At 38.9% G+C, this 19762-nt stretch overlaps 1 protein-coding gene across 1 annotated transcript in view; it reads left to right on the forward strand.

The window, feature by feature from the left end:
- The window catches only part of ttc27 (tetratricopeptide repeat domain 27), an 88700-nt gene that overhangs the window by 21119 nt on the left and 47819 nt on the right, over nt 1-19762 (forward strand). Inside the window, 5 exon segments of the mRNA XM_042502086.1 lie at nt 1485-1625; nt 4519-4621; nt 8604-8762; nt 8930-9066; nt 16346-16458. Of these exon segments, the coding sequence (XP_042358020.1) occupies nt 1485-1625; nt 4519-4621; nt 8604-8762; nt 8930-9066; nt 16346-16458 (653 nt within the window).

A 19762-nucleotide genomic window follows, 5' to 3' on the forward strand; every position in this document is an offset into this window, starting at 1 on the left:
GATTTTATCTATGATTTATCATTTGATCTGCATTCCAACCCTCATTTTTGGCTCTTATATTTTACTAATGACAGAACGGAAGGATGAGACTGTGAATACTAGCAGCTGAAGTTAGTTAGACTCAGTACTTGTTTGGCCTCACTATTAGTGACAGAGTGCCTCCTGGATGCCTCTGTGTGCAGGTATGTTTGGCACGCTCACCTGAGATAAGAACCTGGGTCACACTCTGAATATGCTGGAGGGATAATAGATCTCATCTGACCTGAGAACACCTCAGGATCCTGTAGTAAGAGCCGGAGGAGGTACATGGTGATCACAGCCTGCTCTGGGATACTGGAAATGATTCTCAGCCATCTGATTAATGACTCAGATGTGGATAATCAGCGGACAGTGGATGAATGGATGAATGGATGAATGGATGACTGTAGTGCAGGAGTCACTGTAATAAAAAGACTTGTTTAAATGCCTCTGGGCTTCACTGTTTGAGTGTGGAAAGGTATGTATTAATAAGCAGCACTTTCCAATACATAAACTCATTATTATTATATTTTTATTGTGACTGAATTATTCTTCCAGCTCTATACATATTGTATATATTTTTAGTGTTATTTTTAATTCTATATCTTCGTTTTTGGTTGTAGCAGTGCACACACATTTATATTTTGATATTATAGATTTATGTTTCTATATGTTGAACTTAGATACTAATTTTTTTATACATTGCATTGTAGCATAAGGCAAAGTTAATTGTGTATTACTGTAATTCTTTACCTTTAATTTTTTTTACATACTTACATACGCCTCATATTATACATACTTTATTTTAAATATTACATTCTAGTGTTTCTGTTTCTATTTATCTATTCTGTTCTTTCTATTTTTCATATTTGCTGGCATCAGAACGACTGTAATGAAACACAACCCCCCGTTGATTCTGATTGTGTGTGGCTGTCACCACCAAGCCTCAGGGACACTTGTGAAATTTTTAACACAGTTATTTGTTGAGATGGAAAAACATTGCTCACCTGGCAGAGGCCTCTGGTCATCATCCAAACTCAAAACTAGAGCCAGAACAATAAATCGGCATGGCAGAAATATTGACCAATATGGGGCACCCGGAAGCTCATTTGGTAGAGCGGGTGCCCCATGTTCAGAGGCTGTGTCCTCACCACTATGGCTTCGGGTTTAGACCTGCTGCCCTTTGCTGCAAGTCATGCCCTCTCTCTCTCTTTCCCATTTTTACGCTTCACTAGTTGTATGTAATAAAGGCAAAAGCCAATAAAAGAAAAAAGAAATAGAACAGATATTGCCTTAGCCACTATACCACGATCAATGTTTCTGTTGGCCATTAAGACACTGCAGTGCAGAAATGTTTAACTCTCCTGCCCCCAACAGCTGATGCTGATGGCAGGCAGCTGTAGTTATTAAACCTATCCTTTTCAGTCCAGGTGATTTAACTCAAATTTGATATCTCTGTCTGGCAGTCCCAGACCCTGGTTGAGGCGATCCACTCCAGCCTGCTCCTGGATGGAGAGTCTGTGTACAGCCTGGTGGCCAACCCGTTTCTCCTCCTGCTGGCCAGGGTCATTCTCACCAAGTGCTCCTTCAAGATGGACAGCCTCCAGGTAAGACTTCCTGAATTTCTGTCAAAACCACCTCTTTCTCACATTTTATTTTACTTTACTTTACTTTATTTTTTAAATGTATATTTAGTTATTCTTTTCCACTGTTTATTTTCTTTAATACGTGGATGTATGTGTATGTATGTGTCAAAACATATTTTCTTGTTCAAAAGGAAAAAAAAAAAAACAACAAAAAGAGGAATATAGATGTCATGCTGGTTAAAAACAGTAAAAGCAGTTTAATCATACCGAGAGGGTACTATTATAACTAACTAAAAAAACTGACAATGTCATTAATGTATGCAGTACTCTGAAAAAAAAACAATGTTTTTCTGTGTTAAAAAAGAAAAAAATTCTATTTTTATATAAAAGGCGTATAATTGTTCTCAATTATTAGTCAGAATGTCAATATGAATATTAAAAGATTCTGTATGATTAGCCTTTGTGAACAGCATCCATTTGGTTCTATGACTTTGAAACTAACTCATGATTACGTAGTTGACGTTGGAGGGAATCAAATGATGGATTTCGACATTTAGTGGCTGACTTTGAGATTTTGTGAAAAAGTATGAAACTATGCCATCCACATAAAGATGAAATTTACAGGATTCAGAAGTGGGGACGGTATCATTTATATAAATTCAATGTCATTTCTATAAATATATATCAAAGTGCTGGTGAACCCAGGCAGTCTGTCTCTGGCCTCAGCTCTGCATAAGTCATCGCCTCTAAAGTTCACATTAACGTGAAGTCACACGGGGCAGAAAGTCAATGCTGCGCTGATGTCAGAGGACGTGCTTTGCATCAGCTGTTTGGATGTGGACACAAGTGCAACAATGCTTTTCTGCTAAAGGGGATTTAGTGTTAATTTGCTGTTAACATGCTAATGAGGGATAGGAGAATTAATTACCAGTAGTGCTCTCCTCCAAGCTGCAGGGAGTTTGTTTAGCTTTAAGTGCATAACCCCTCCACCACCAGCACTCGCTCCCCTCCTCCACCCAACTGCTTTCATTCATATTCCAACCCCCTCTGGCAGCTGCTCATAGACCAATGCACAACGGTAAATATGGAAGGAGGACGAGAAGCTCTGCCGGTCAGGAGACAGGTGTACATGTGCATGCTGACATGATGAATATATGTGCGGACATGCTTAGTTAGAGCGCGGCTGTGTGTGCTGGAGGATATTGATTTGGTGAGACAGACAATTAAAGCTCCATGTAACCACGCAACAGAGAAAGGGGTCATCTTGCATCGGAAATGAGGCAGGAGATATCGTCCCTGACACACAAATAAGAGTTTTTACATGGTTCACTTGCACTCTCCCAGAGCTGAGCGAGAACACAAGGGTGCAGGGGGTAAGGAGGTTTTGGTGTAAGAAGGAAATGTAACACTTATATGGCTGCAAGACATTCATTTTTTTTCTCCCTCCCTGCCGCTTTGTGTTGTGGTCAGATGCAAAAAGCAAAGGAGTTTGCTGTTTTTTAATGCATGGTCAGCACTCAGCTCTAGCATGCAGCACTCTGAATGCTGGTGTTTTGTTTGTGCTAAAAGGTCCTCAGGAGCAGCATTTATGTGTTTGTTTATGAACCCAAGCATGTACTCTCTCACTTAAAGGTATGTTGTATTATCCAAATATCAAAGGAAAATAGCAAATTTACATTTCATTAAATACAAATGAAATAAATTGATACTAAATAAATTTAGTATCAGTGCTGTTTGTAAGATAATAATATTTAAAAAATATATATTAAAATTGCTTAGTGCAAAATGTCTGTGCTATTTAAACTGATTTCAATGATTCAACCCTTTGAAACCTGAGCAGATTTGTTTGACTTTCAAACACAGCGGGGGAAAAAGCAGTGAGCAACTTGGCAAGAAATGTCCCACATGGTAAAAAAATTAGTGAACAGTGGGTTATTTTTTTTTCTTTTTTCTTTCTATTTTTTAGGCTATTTTAAGGTAATTTTCTTGTGACTTTTTTTGTGACCAATTTCTTGCTTTTTTCTTGCTCTTTTTTCTGCAGTGTCTTATCAAGTTGCTCTCTGGCTTCTCATGTTTTTACTAGAAATTGATTAATTGGTGTCTGTATTTTGAACTTGTGAGATACAAGTCAAAAAGCCGAATCAATTTGCTCATATTTCAAAGGGTTAAACACAGGTATTGCTGAAATCTCTTCACTTTCAGCATCCCATGACGTGTTATATATGTGGATTAAGTGAACAATGACAAAGAAAATCACAGTCTCCACAAAGCTTTCCATGTTTGGGTTTTTGCACAAGACCTGTACGAGTGCACAAAACACAACAACAACAACAGTGGAGAAGCAATAAGTGCATGTATGAAATGTGTTCCCAACAACAGAATGTTCACACAGACAGTTTTACTCTTGAATTACACGAGAACAACGTAGAAGAGAGAAAAACAAAAATGTAGTATTGATATTTTGTTATCGATCCATCCATCCTTAATTCACATTGGTTTAGATGATCTGACAAAAGTTTTCATCTGTTGCTTTGAAGCTGTTTGATTCAAAGCAACAGAGATCCCATTAGATCCCATAACCAGATCTCAGCCATCATTATAATGTCATTATAACTGATAGAAATAATGGCAGCTACACAATCAAACTCAGGTTGTAATAATAAAAAAGTGTTACTCTCAGAAGTGCCTCTCCAACATAAAGATTTTAACTGGAATTACATAAAATATGGCAGCACAATGGTGTTCGAACATCCTGGTTGTTTGTTGTTTTGGTGAGTTGTGAAATTTATGCAGACACCCACTACTCATGGATATTAAGGACTTTTTTTGGGCATTACTAAGATCAAATGTGATGAAAATGTCAGAATTTGTTGTGTTTGTGCTTTCTCTTCATGAAATCTCTGTTTTTTTTCAGCTGCTGCCCTGGTGGACCCTGCGCTACGTCAGCCTGCATCAGCAGATCCTGGAGGCCTGTTCTCCGCAGCTCCTCGACTTGGCCTGCAGCAGCATAGACGAAGGTCTGTCAGCACTATCGTATTGATGTTACACAGACACACTGCACACGTATAATTGTGTCTGGACTTCTGAAGGAATTTTATTTTGTATTGTTTTAACAATAAAACATGCCCTCTTTTTTTGGAAAATTATGACTTTTGTCTCTGCCCTTTAAAATTTGGGGTATTTTTTAAAATAATTTTTAGCCTTTTTTTCCTTAATTTTGATTTTAAAAAAATTGGGCGAATTTCTTTCTCTCAGAAATTTTTGGGAGATTTTTAAGAAAACACACCTTCCAAACCATGGGCCCGCAGAAAATAAAGGTCGCCAAATTGACACAATATATCACAGCCAGAAACTGTGAAACCAGTTTGTGCTGGAAATTCACTTTACTTCAAAATAAAGTGTGTTTTTTCACCAGCTTAACATGGTCACGGGTCACTTGTGGTCCATTCAGAAAGGACACGTGACCTACTTTTTGACCTCCCCCTCTCCCCCTCTCCCTCTCTAATATTAGTAATATTTATACTGATTTAAATAAACAATTTGATAGTGGCCTGTATCCCATTTTATAACTTGTCATGATGTGCAATGTTGCAGAGTAATGCAAAAGTAATGTAACAAGTAGAGTAACTAATTACTTTCTTTAAGTAATGAAGTAAAGTAATGCCTTACTCTTTTTAAAAGTAACGTGTGTAATGTGTGATACATAACGTTTTTGGAGTAACACCCCAACATTGTCTACGGCTGATATCTCCATCACTTTGAAACACCAAAACAACGTAGGCTGATGAATAAGCAGGTAAGAGGGACAATTCATATTTTGGATTTTTGGGGTGAAGTGTCCCTTTTAAGTGTGACTTTGGGCCAGATCGCCCTGAAGAAATATAATAAGTTGTGAGGCTGGTGTTTATTGTCATTAGAATAACAGTGTGTGATGAATCGGTTTAGAGAGTGTTTGGTGCCTCGGTGTGTGACTTTCCTCCCCTCTTCATAAACAAAAGACAGTTCTGCTTTGTAATTGTCGGAGCCAGCCAGCAGAGCTGTTATCAGCACACACTGAACACGTTTGTTTAATTATTGTTGTCTTTTCTTGTGATCTTTGGGACATTGTTAGCTGGGGTGTGTTGTTTAAAGGCAGACGGTGTGTTTGTCTGAGTTGGGTCTGTTGTGCGATGGTTAACAGAGTGTGAAGGGTGAGCAGTGTGCACGGGCTACAAAACAGCCCGATCCATATTCCACAGCCGCAGTTGGTCACACAATGCTTTTACAAGTGACGTGGTGAGAGAAGCGGGCTGCTGTGGAAAGCATGCAGATTTTCCGGAAGCTCCACAGCTCCGGGCTGCTGTTGCTGTGATGTTTGCTTTGGCTTGGTTTTGTTTTTGGTGTGAGATGGTGCTCGGTGGGGAAAGTGGTGCTGACTTAATTTCCTGATTTCTTTTTTTACTCATGCTGCTCAGGAACAGTTTGACAGCTCTGATTAACATTAGGCAGTCCGAATTACACTCAGAAGCCTGATGTTTCTTTATTTTAGCTGTCAGCATCGAGAGGATAGTTTAATTACTCAGAGTGGGACCAACTCATGAATTGCCTCTGCATGTGTCTGCATGCTGTTTGAAGGTTTTGGAGGAAAGTTTGTCCACTGAGACAGGCAAAACTTAGCTCAACTTTCATTTCCAAACTGGTAGTCTTTCACCCAACTTATGCTGACAAGTGCCATCACCTGAGGACATTTATCAGAAGTCACACAGCTCCATCTGGAGACACCAAAGTAAGGATCTATACAGTTATTTTGCTTTCTTTTTTTTTTGAAGAAGAGAAATGCAGTAGTATGTCTCAAGACCTTTGGTGATTTGAAACCTGGAGCAACATCACTTTTCTTGTGCTGCCTGCAGACGCCTTCACATATAATTTAACCTTTGAACCCTGAGCTGACTGATTTGATGTCTGTCAAAAACATGAGAAGAAAATAATGAGAAACTTCAGAAGGCATTGGTTAAAAAAAAAAAAAAAAAAAGTTACTTGAAAATTAGCACAAAAAGCCTTAAAAAAACAACAATTATGATCATTATAATTCTATATAATTGTCTGGACATTTTCCCCTAGCTTCTTTAAAAGTAATTTCCTAAATCTACTTATTTCTTGCAATTTGCATTACATTTCTTGCCGAGTTGCTCATTGTCTTGCAGGACATTTCATAGCCAAGAAATGTACTGCGAATTGCAAGAAATTAGTAGATTCTGAAATTTTTATTTATTTATTTTTTTTAGAGCTAGGGGAATAAGTGCTACATTTTACTTTATTTTGGTTCTATTCACTAAATATCTTACTAATTTTTGGGTCTTGTCTTCTAAAGTTGTTCATTGCTTTCCCCTAATGTTTTTGAAAGAAATAAAGCCAATTTGCCCAAGTTTCAAAGGATTAAACACACTTTGATGTGAAAAACTTCTGCATCACTAAGCAGTGACAATTGGAGGAGGATATGAATGTGTGTGTCAAATTTCATGGCTATCCATCTCATAACTGACCCCTCCTTATAGTCCTGCCCCAGAGACATAAAGTAAGCTGCTCTACTTTTGTCTAACTTTCAATAAACAGGTAAATTATCACACTTACCCAGAAGCCAAACTTTTCTTTTAAGAGATTCAATAAAGCTGAAATCTGGTTTTCAGTGTGTGTCTCTTCCACTTGACACACACACACACACATACACACACACACACACACACACACACACACACAACCAGAGAGTCATTTTCCTCCAGTGTAGAATTGCCGGTGCTAAAGGTGACACAGATGTGTTGCATGTAAAACTCTCCCTCTCTCCTTGCTAGCTCTGGGCACCATCACCCTCTGTGTCGCTTCATTAATGTTAAATGGGAATGAAAATGTATGATTTCTGATCATGAATTATACACCTTGCTCTCTGCTCCTTTTCTCCTGCCGCTCCCGGTCGAGGAGAAGCTCTGTTTCTCCCTTACAAGGCTTTCAGCTAGGCCGAATTAATAATCAGATCAGATGGAAAGAAAGAGTAGGAGCCACGCAGCAGATGAGAGACCAAGCTTTCATCCCTTGCCATCACCTTCACGCTCTGTTTGTCTTTTTAATGCATCACCTCAAGGCCTCGCTTCTTTGAAGAGTGCAGCTGTACCCGGTTCACATGGATGGTGCTTTGGGGACAACTTGGATGTCTGTTCGTGTTATAACTCCTGAAATTCAAACACCGCCATGTTCTTCTCAGACCTCTACTGTGTGTTTACATTGCAAGTTTGATTGTAACTGAACAATCTTTATGCCTCTACAGCAGCGATAGCCGAGGCTGGAGGCATTATGTTTTTAGGTTGTCAGTCCGTCCATCTGTCTGTCCGTCCGTCCGTCCGTCCGTCCCATTCTTTTAAACCTGCTATCTCAAGAACACCTAGAGGGAATTTCCTCATTTTTTCACAAAAATGCTTGGACTTAAAGATGAGCTGATGTGATTTTGGTGGTCAAAAGGACAAGGCAATTGTGAACTTGTCTGTCATATTCTTGTGAAAGCTGCATCTCTGTACCACATTGAGGGAATATCTTCAAATGTGGTACAAACATCCACTTGGACTCAAGGATGACTGCTTAGATTTTGGTGGTCAAAGGACAAGGTAATTGTGACCTTGTCCATCATAATTTCTTCAAATGTGACGCAAGCGTCCACTTGGACTCAATGGTGAACTGGTTAGATTTTGGTGGTCAAAAGGACAAGGTAATTGCGACCTGGTCTTTCATGTTCTCATGAAACCCAGCATCTCAGTAAAACCTTGGTAAGGTAATTGTAACCTTGTCGATAATAATTTAATGAAAGCAGTATCTCAAGAACACTTTCGAGGTATCTCAAGAACACCTTGATTTAATTTCTTCATATTTGGCACAAAATTCTGCATGGACTCAAGGACGAACTGACTAGATTTTGGTGTTCAAAAGACAAGGTGCATACTGAAGAAAATAATTCTGGTCTGTCTTCTTTTACAGTGATGAAATGTGAGTCTCTGTTATTGGAGCACAGAAACCTGGCTATCCATTTCCACCTGGAGTGTGTCTACATCAATTTGTCTTACTATGAATATCAGCCAGCCAAGGAACACATCAAGAAGGCCCAGGAGCTGTCAGGGCTCGATATCAACATGACTGGTACGTAAAGCACAGCAACATCCTGTCACAGAGGATGATTTAGTGACTTATTAAAAAAGAATTAGAGGAGGCTGTCATACCTGGTCATCGCATCCTACGCTCATATTGATCAAGCCTGAGGGTTACCTTGATTGAGTTTAACCGCTGATTGTATCTGGTCAATCAAGGTGCTCTTGGCAAACGGACCTATTTCCAGCAGAACTACTTGGCTCAGCTCATCCTTGAGGTCAAAAGAAAGGAGGACCAGACTGGTCAGGCAGATGAGGCCACTCCCACCCCCACGCCTCAGTCCATCCTGCCCAAGGTATGAGCTACTTATTGGTTCTTTCTAACTTAGTGCATTTGCATTTACTTCTTTAAATGTTTACGAGTAAAGGTTTGTTGAAGCAGAACTCAACAATCAAAGGTTCAGACACATTTACCTACAATAGACCTCAGATTTGCACAACCTGCTCCACTATTTGAAACGTTACTTGTTAAAAAGCAGCCACTGTGGCCACAAGATGCAAGAGGAAGACAATATGATAATGCTAAATGCTCAAATGTAGTGCAACGGTGTCACAAGTAGAGAAAAGTCACAGTCCCTCAGTAATCTCCTCCTAAAACTTGCTAACATTAGCCTCCATAAGCCACTGATAAGACTAAAACAAGCAAGTAAAGCACTTTTAATTCAACTAATGCTATGATGCTTCTTTGTTTACCGAGATTCTGTGGAGTAAATATGAAAAGGGAGAAATCAAAGTTTATTACAGCACATTGAACACCTGTCTTACAGTACAATTGGAAAAAAACAAACAAATGAAAAGAGTGTTTATTATTTGACACTGCAAATCCACCGTGTTAGTCTTGTTTTTGTGCAGTACTCATGTGGACATATTCAGCATGTCTGGTGATGACTGACTTAACAGTTGTGGTGATTGGTCTATTTATGCACTGAGCCATTGAAGTTCATTAGTCTGTATCCTCAAAATGCAATGAGGTATTAACAAGCTTAATGCAACTTTTGTTAAGCTTGGTTTGATAATGATTGACAGAATATTTGGTGCAAATCAGATCTATTGTTCATTAGGAGGAGTTAATGTGATGCAGTGTCACTTTAAAAGACACAGTACTTCATCAACACCACTGATCAGTACTGAATTTTTCTAATATATGTGCCACCACAATGCTGAACTTTTTATTCAAGAGTGTATGAACACATTAGAGACTGTATTATATTAGCAGGTATGGGGACCTACAAACTCATTTACAATAGTCAAACTTAAGTCAGTTTTTTTTAAATAACTTGAAATTACTGTTTTATGCCAAGCATATTTAAATATACAAGGAATTTTACTTGGTTATTTTCGCAGTTATTTTGACTTTAAATAGAATAAGATATAAAGTAAAAATATAGAAGCAATCTAAAAATATAAACATATCAAATGAAAAATAGAATTAAAGAACCCAAAAAGTATGTACGGAGGGTGCAATGAGAATCACGTCCAGTTTATATTTATGTAACACATTAAAATCTCATATATGAACTGATAATAAAAAAGGTTTGATTAAAAACATTTTTTTTTTTTCAATTTATCAGACTCAGAACTTGGGTTGATACTCTGATTGACTGACTGTCATCTGACAGTCTGTCTTTGGTATGGTGTTTCAGGGGCAAATAATTTGTAGTCCTCAGCATGATCAGCAGAGGGAGACCTCCCCCTCTGGACCCTTAATACCATCTGAAGCCTGTTGCTTCTGTAGACCCATTTAAATGGAGTTCCCATGCACTGCACTCCACTCTGCACTCTAATGTTTGTCTAATATGTTTAAAAGGTCATCAAATGTTTAAGGCTTATTGCTGCTGATTTGCTAAAATACAGCCAATGTACGTTATACTTACAAGTAGCTTGTATAACAACTTTTAACACCATCAGAAATCCAAAACATTAGTCAAAAAGCCAAAACCAATGCAATCATGAATAACACATTTCATTATTTAAATGATGAATCCTGAAAAAAAAATCAAAATAGATAATGATAAAAGTAAAAAATTGAAATTCAAATTGAGATTATTGCAATAACATGGAAGCTGAAGCCAGAATTTATTACCCAAAGTTCTCGCAAAATTTTCATCTGTGAGAAGCTTCACACTCTGAACAAATTAAAACGCATCTTATACACACATGCATATAGCAATATGTAGAACACACTTCATTGTCATCGTAGGCATGCAGTCAAATTATGAAGACTTTCATTGACTAGCAGCAATAAAAACAAAATTTAAAAAAAACCTTTACAGTCATCAGTCGTCAACAGCCATGATAAAATGGGGGTTTGATGGAGGCCACTGCTCTGTTTCTCAGTCTGTGTTTGGGCTTTGATGGCTCTGTATATTTCCCGATGGCAAGCGGACAAACAGACCTGGGTTAGTTTGGTCCTTTCTGATGTTGCTACCCTCTCGTGTAGTGGACTAGCAAACACTGCACCCAGGCATCTTCTGTGATGTTTTTTCAACACAGACCGAGTCTTTTCGGTTCTCATCAGTGCAGCTGGCATTCAACACAGTGGCACAGCAGCAGAGGATACTTTATATGGTGCTTCTGTTAAGGTTTATTAGGAGCTGAGAGGAAAGTTTGGCCTGTTTTACAATTTGAGAAATGAAACACAACTAACACAACGAAAAAAAAAAAAATGAGGCAACTGATTATTAAAAAACATGGGGAAGCATTTCAGATTATTTGTGCACCAAATATGTGGTAGATTGTGTATAGGAGAAAAGAGTTTTAAAAATTATTAAACTGCCAGACACTCTGCATCACCGACAATTGTTCCGTCCTACATGCAATGAAGACTTATAAACACAACAGCATCTGTTCGTCCAAATGCCTAATGTGATGTATATATTGCCTCAGACTAAGCCCTTTTTCAACAATTAGTTGTGACTGTGTCTGTCAGGAACAATACCCCTAAATTCTTGAACTCCTTCACTTGGGGCAGAAAATCACTTAAACCCGATCCAACCTTCCACCCCTGCCTATGGTCATGATCTCTGAGTAGTGACCAAAAGAATAGTATTGCTAGCAGCTGAAATGACCTTCCTTCAGTGTTTGACAAAGTACACAACTCTGTTACTGCAGTCAAAGTATAGATACTCCTGGTTAAAATAATTCTCAGATACATGTGAAGGTTACTGAGTCATATTGGACAACATGGACTTGAGGTATGGCCGTTGGTGGGGAATCTTCACCTTCATTTGCTGCTGTAGCTGTTGCTGTCGCCACATAACCAAATACAAGCTCCTGCTGATGACCCTTACCTGTCTGTTCCAATGAGCTGCCCAATCTGAGGAGCGAATGCGCAATCTAGAGTTATAGGAACACCATTTCGATAAACAAACCACACGCAAAACTGACCTGTTTACCGACTTTTGCATTTTAGAAAAGAAAAAAATAAATAATGAGTAACGAGAGCCTTCATTGAAATGTGTCAAAAGTACAATTTGTTTTTTTAAATGTAGTGGGGTCACAGTAATACTAATAATAAAGTACAGATACTCAGAAGGGGTATTTAAGCACAGTACTTGATTAATTGTACTTTGTTACTGTTTGCCACTGGTTTCCTCCACAGGGTGGCTGGACCTTTACAGACAGAGTAAAGAGTTCTGATATCTGGAGGAGGCTCGGAGTAGAGCTGCTGGTTGAAGGGAGCCAGTTGAGGTGTTCCAGAAATTTCATAAAGATACCTTCCGGGGGCCTCCTTTTGGAGGTTTTCTGGGCATGTCTGACTGGTAAACCTGGAATGCACCCAGAATATGTGAGACGGATTATACATCCCAATTGGTTGGGAATGCTTCTGTATCCTCCAGGATGAGCTGAAAAACCTTCCTGGGGAGAGGACGTTTAGACTTACCTACTTACTCTGCTGCCACTATGACCCAGCCCTGAGTAAGTGACAGTAAATGGACGGATGTTAGGAGCAAAGGCGGAAGGACTGGGTGACATGAGAGACAGCTATTGGTTTGCCGTTTTCTACAACTTGGTTGGACAACCATTTTTCCCAAACCTTAACCAAGTGGTTACGTATTTAACCCAAAACACAATCTTTTCTTAACCTGAAATATTTGTTTATGTTCCTTAACTCTTTGAAACCTCAGCAAATTGGCTTTATTTATTTTGAAAACATGATGAGAAGACAATGAGCAACATAACTTTAAGAGAAATGGCCCAAATTTAGCTATAAAGTAAAAAGTTACATGAAATTGACCTGAAAATAATCAAAAAAGAAAAGAAAAGAAAAAAGTAAAAAATATATATATATAAAATTATATTTTTTATGGACAATATCTAATAATCCCTCACAGCTAGTATTGGGGTAATTTTACTGTCCCCATGTCCCCAAACCAATTTTTGCAGGTTTCAGAAATGTAAACAGATGTGACAGGTGTCTGAACACAGAACAAGAAAACTGGTGTTATCCAGGTGTTAAAAGGGTTAACCAAACCTATACTGTATGAGGTGACATATCAGACAACTACCACAAGTCTTTTTAGTTGCTATGATTTGTTTGATTGATTTGTTTGTTCTCCCTACCAATTAGGGTGTTAGATCAGAAAACACTGTTGATTTCAAAGGAAATCACAGACAGTATGTTTTGTTGTTTAAACTGGAGGACTTGTTGAGGACTTGAAAAATGTGTCTTGAACTAGAGAATACAACAAAAAGATTTTTTTTTTTTTTTTTCCACAATCTGTTTATTAACATTTTCAGAATTAAACACATAAGCGACAACAATACAAACAATACAGCAACCTTTGGACAGTATAGTATTGACAAAGCAACAGTGCCAGTGAAGACCAAACAAAGCAATACAAACCTAGGACGGGACAAGACCTAAACAATACAATAATGATATTAATAAAATAAATAAAAAGAAAGAAAGAGAAAAAAAAAAAAAAAAAATCAAAATCAAAATAAAGTACTACAATGTTGGTCAGTTGCTGCTCGTTACTTCATGAGTAATGCAGGTGAGAATCCCGATTAGCCACTAAGAAGTCTCTTGGAAGTCCAGTTCTTGTACATATTTGAAAAAAGGGTCCCACAAAAAGATTTTTTTTGCTGCAACAACACATGGTTCAAAAGTCATAAGTCTAAACATAAAGGGCTTCAGATATGGTCACGTGGTAGCACTTTCTAAACCACAAAGAAATCAGTTCTTCCTTGACCCATGGCGTACCATTTCATAAAATTACACTGAAATCTGTCCGCTTTGTGGATATTATGCTAAGAAAAAGAAAAAAGAAAAAATTAGGGCAGTAAACATAACCTTTTCAGTAATGGTAGAGAAACTCAGGCCATATCGTACTGTAAATGCTCAGCTGAAGAACCCAGGAATCAGACAATGGGTCCCTCTTTTGTATAATTTCTGATGAAATCTTCCAAACCTTTGCTGGAGTGTGTCCACAGAGCTCTCAGTCTCATGGCCGCGGCCCAGCTTCAGTTCCTTGCGCTGTGCTCAGACCACTAACACCCTCATTACTGGGGGAGGGGGAGTAAATAGCCTCAATCAAGGCTGTCGTTAACTCTAACTCGCTGGCTTCCTATCTCGAGTGGATAGGGAAAGTAGAGAGGGACAATGAAGGAACTCACTTCATCACTGGCAAATCAAAACCACTGCCAGCAGGGAAATTGGGCCATTTCTGCCTCTGTGGGTCTGACTGGACTTGGCACTGTTGTGTTATTCTAATGAAAACAAGTCAGATCTAGAGTTCTTGTTGCTGCTGCCAAACCAGATTGTCGCAGCATTGGGTTTGGAATGAGCTTGCTCTTTTTGCATCATTATGTCTGCCAAGAGTAGACCAGAGGAATGCACTTGACAGTCATTGATGGTCCTGCATTGTTCAGTCCTAAAGTTCTGAATGCCTCACATTTGGTTAAGCAGTTTGATCCCTGGGCCCTCCTGTTGACAGGTCTTGGTGTGTTTTGCAAGACACCAAACCCCTAACCTCTACTGCAGAGTTTACATGGGTAAATGTGAGACATTTTTAAGTGCTTGGCACTGCTCTTGGGTTAACAATGCCAGTGCAGTCTTTCCGCAATATAACAGAATACTAAGCCCCCTCTATCCATCAGTCTGTTGGTTGTTGGGTATGACGCAGTCTGTCTTCATCATACAGTTGCTAAGGCTTGAGTCCAGATTAGTTAAGTCGATGTAGGTCAACATACTGTGTCTCTTAGGACAAAAAGGATGATTTAAATACAAGAAAGCTACACTGGTTTTTTCATTTTGTATCCTCACAGTCAATTCCACATCTAATTTTGCAGTCAGTAGAGGTGTCAGGAAAAAAAAGACTGCATAGTCACTGGATGCTGGATGCTGTCAATATGTCTGTAAGGCTCCAGAGTCACTACAAAATTTTCTAACATGCATATTCTGAAGCCCTGTAATAGGTGCATTCGGGTTTTGCTGATAAAGGTTTAGCATGTTTGGTAGTTTCTGTTTCCAAAGACATACCAACTTCAGCGGCTCACCAACATCAGCACACAGTTTTGATCCATTCCACTAATCTTTGTCTTGCATTAGGGTGCGCCAAAACACCTGTCTGACCAATCGCAAGCAGTTCCATTGAATGCGAGCGCGTGGATTGGCTTTCACAGCTGTCAATCATGGCAAAAAAAAATCCCCTTTTTGTATACTTTAATAACTCAATAAAACCGAACTTACTGTAAAACTAAACACTTGAGCAAACGTGTGGGTGACGAGAGCTACTTTCATGACAGAAAGAATCTTTGGGACAAAATGTATTTGGCGTGTACTTTGAGTTTTTAGTTTGGCCTATGTCCCAATCACTAACATGGAGGGGTGGGCTTTATGACCTATACTGCAGACAGACACCAAGGGGCGATCCAGATTGAGAAGTTACACTTCTGGGGAGCTGTCATGTTGTCTGTCTATATACAGTCTATGTTTGGACCCCAACAAGGGTTGGAGGAGGTTGACTCAGATGGAGTTTGTGGTCCAGTACTGACTGAAACATGTGACAGTCGTCCATGACATGACATGACAGGGCTGATTATTGTTTAGAATTATTCAAGTCACTCCAGTCACCACAGTGCAGCAGCATCTCACTGAACTGCATTTTATTGTCACTTTTATTGACAATGCAAGTGTGAACTTTGTTTTTCTTAAAGTGTGTATCACATATTGTTTCTGTAAATGATAATCCGTCTACTTGATATCTTGTATCCAGCATTTTAATTTCTAAACCTGGCTGCCTGCAGTTAGGCGCAATTCTGAAAATTGTCCACTAAGTTATCTGTGAAATCCAAATATGAACCAACCACTAACCATCGCTATTTACAAGAAATTACCCACTGTGCAGTGGCATGCGTGATGAATTCAGCCTTACTGTTGGATGTCTCACAGTTGTAGTTTTTCTTTCAGATGTTGTGGCTGCAAGCAATTTCTCAAAAATATGTAATGCTTAATCTGAAAAAAGCATGCTGGCTCACTTGGCAGCTCCTAGTTGTTTTCATGCAGCATGGTTTATGGCTGCAGTCTGTGTGTACACATCTGACTGTGTGTGTGTTTCTGTGCTCTTACAGGACCACAGTCTGGGTGATGACACCGTACTGGATAAGATCAATTTAGCGGAGCCAGATCAGTATGAGCTGCCTGACCTCAGCGCCGAGGAGCAGGCCGTCATCCTGGGTGTCTGGTAAGTCCTCTCCCTCGGAGCACAGCACGGCTTCTGTAGTCCTCCATTTCATCAGTTAAAACACAGTTGTATTAAAAACATTTAGACAACAAAGGCTGTATGTGTTCAGTTCTTCACAAGGAGAGGACCTCTATATCATGCTAATCTACCAGTTGTGTAACTTGAACTTAAGATACGGGTTTCCAGGGTCATGGAAGACCTTGAAGCAGGAGTCCCAGAACATCACTCAGTGGAAACACAGTCATCTCGACATTCTGTTTTATCGACATCTTGGAAGTATTGTGTAGTTTTCTGCAAATTATTAATGGAAACCCACCTATTGCTTCCTAAGCCTCCAGAAAAGTCCTTGTAACAGATGTAAACCCTTTTTTACATGTTCACATCACATATCTATTCACTGGATAATTATTTGAACAATCTGACTGACCTTGTTACTCAGTCAGATTTCATGTAAGTTGTTAGGACAGAAAGCGTACTGTCTGTCACCAGACATATTAGTTACTTGCAATAGAACTTCAGATACAGTGGCTTCAGTAAGTATTCACACCACTTCACTGTGTTGTAGATGTAATTCATGGATAAAAACACAGTTTTTGCTTGTCAGTCGACACTCAATAACTAATAATGACAGAGTGAAACAATTCTTTTTATGCTGCTGTGTCGGTGATGATGATATTGAGCTTTTTGGTAGGTGGATTGTGTTTTTTAATGGCTGAGTTCAGTTGGAAAGTTTTTAACAGCCAATCAAAGTGCTGGATGCATTAAGACAAAGACTTTATTGATTTTATAGTTATTTTAAGAAAAGATGTTAAAAAGATGGAAGGAGACCTGAGATCTCCCTTTTTGTTAGTGTGTTTGTTCATTTTGTAGATAGAAAAACTAAGTTTAATGAAATCTTTAAGAGGTAAAAATGAAACAGCAAAGTATGGCTTACATTTTGTACTACTTTTTCATTTGCAAGTGCCTTCATCATTTCAAGAAAAGTTATTTCTCTTAACAGTCAGCCTGCCCTACCGTCCCACTCTCGTAAATGCGATATCTTAAGAACGCCTTGAGGGAAAATATGACAAATGTTCTCTTGGATGACTCAAAGATGAACTTATTAGAATGTGGTCGTCAAAGGTTTATGGCCATATTTCAAAAATTCATACACCAATTATGACAAAACTTCACACAGATGTCTCATAGAATAAAATGATGAAGGTATGACATTTTTTTATCCAAAAGGTCAAAGGCTGGCTTCACTGTGACATCATAATGTTCTGCAAAACCACTTTTTTGGCCATTATTCAACATGATATCTCAGGAATAGAAGAGGAGACATTTGGTCAAACACTGAATTGGTGACACTAACCTTGAAACTGTGCTGATTGTAGAGATCTTCTGTGCTGTCAAGGGGAAGATCTGCGTGAAGCATCCATTTTTTCACAGACATGGGTGAACTGTAACTGTAACTGGTGCACGGAGCCATACAGCTACATGGCAGTAATTCTAGTTTAAAATGTTTTCAAATTTATTAAAAATCGAAATCTCTCCTTTACATTAGTATTCAGGCCTGTAATTCAGACTTTGTAGAAGCCCCTTAGCAATTACAGTCTTCTTTGGTAAACCTCTACTATTTCTGCACACCTGGATTTGGGAAGTTGATCCTATTTCTTCATGGTGGATCTTCTCAAACTCTGACAGACTGGATGGGAAGTGTCTGAACTGCCATCTTCAGGTCTCTCCACAGATATTATGGGGGTTTAAGCCTGGGCTTTTGCTGGGTTACTCAAGGACAGTGAGACTTGTCCTGAGGCAACGTCACTGTTTTGGCCGAATGCTTCAGGTTATGTCGAGATGAAAGTTTAACTGTCCCCCCAGTCTAAGGTTGCGAGTGCTCTGGAGCAGGTTTTCTGGTAACATTTTCTATGAAGACCACATCTATAATACATTATGAGGCCATTGATAGTGAATTGTAATGCATTAGTGTATTTTGGGCATAAATCACTTATGATGAGGCATAGATTCTTATAAATGCATGCAAATGTGTTGCACTTTACTTAACACCAACAATGACACATTATGATGAAGCATGCATTATTATAAATGCATCAGTATGTACCTCACTTTTCTTAACGCATACAGTTATAACTTATGATACTTCATGGACTGTTATAACACACTATGAGTCCTTACTACAGCTGATTGTTGATGTGTGTAAAGGCAAGTATAGGTATCTATAATGCATTGTAAGCCCCATCAGACAACCTCTAGTTTTTAACTACTCAAGAGCATTCATAAGACATTGGATACTCAGATCATCAGAAGTCACATCTATAATGTTTTATGACTGTTGATATAGTGCATCAGTAAGCACTATGTGTGGTTATGAGTGGAGTCATGAAACATTATGAATGCATTAAAATTCACTCTAAATGCCCTCGTTTTGCATTATAGAAGTGGTCTTCATAGAAAGTGTGACCGTTTTCTCTAAGGACCCTTGCATTTGTTCTTCCCTCAGTTCTGACCAGTGTCCATGTCCCTGGCACTGACAAGCACCCAATGGCAAGATGTTGCACAACCATGCTTCACAGGATGGTGAGGCATGTTGGTGGCAACATCAGTGTTTAGAATCACATCAGGGATTATTTTCACCAACGGTACAAAGTCTTCACAGACCTCAACTGAAGGTATAAACTCCTCAGTGAAAGCAGAAGTCAAAGTTGGCTGATCCACCATGAGCATTTTAGCACATTAGCCTGAGCAACTGGATCACGCCACATTGTAGGTGTGTTTAATTTGGGTCACTTAGCGTGCTTGCCAGGTGGAACGGTAAATGGGCGAATCATTAAGGCAGATGTAACCTTTTTAACTCCACTGATTGCATTTTTGTGCATCTGTTGGCCATTTTTTCACAATGATTGTGAAACCCTCTAGCTGTCACTCAATTAATGAAACTAGATATACCCCCATACAGTTGTATGCCTCCATGCACTGATCAAGTTGCTATTACAGTTTACACTGAAAAACAACATGATGCTCACACACAGAAGATCTGCCAAATCAGCACAGTATCCAGGTGGTTCTTGAGGATTCTTGAGTTTTGGCCAAAATTATATTGTATGATGTCACCGTGACCTTGACCCTTGACCACGAGATTCTAATCAATGTGACCACTAAAATTTATCAGCTCATTGCTGAGTCCAAGCTAACTTGTGCATAATTTGAAGAAATTCCCCTGAAGGTGTTCCTGAGATATTGCATTAACAAGAATGTGCCAGATGGATGGACAGACGGACGAACAAAGTGACAACCTGAAAAT

Source organism: Plectropomus leopardus, chromosome 15 (genome assembly GCF_008729295.1).
Source record: "Plectropomus leopardus isolate mb chromosome 15, YSFRI_Pleo_2.0, whole genome shotgun sequence".
NCBI lineage: Eukaryota > Metazoa > Chordata > Actinopteri > Perciformes > Serranidae > Plectropomus > Plectropomus leopardus.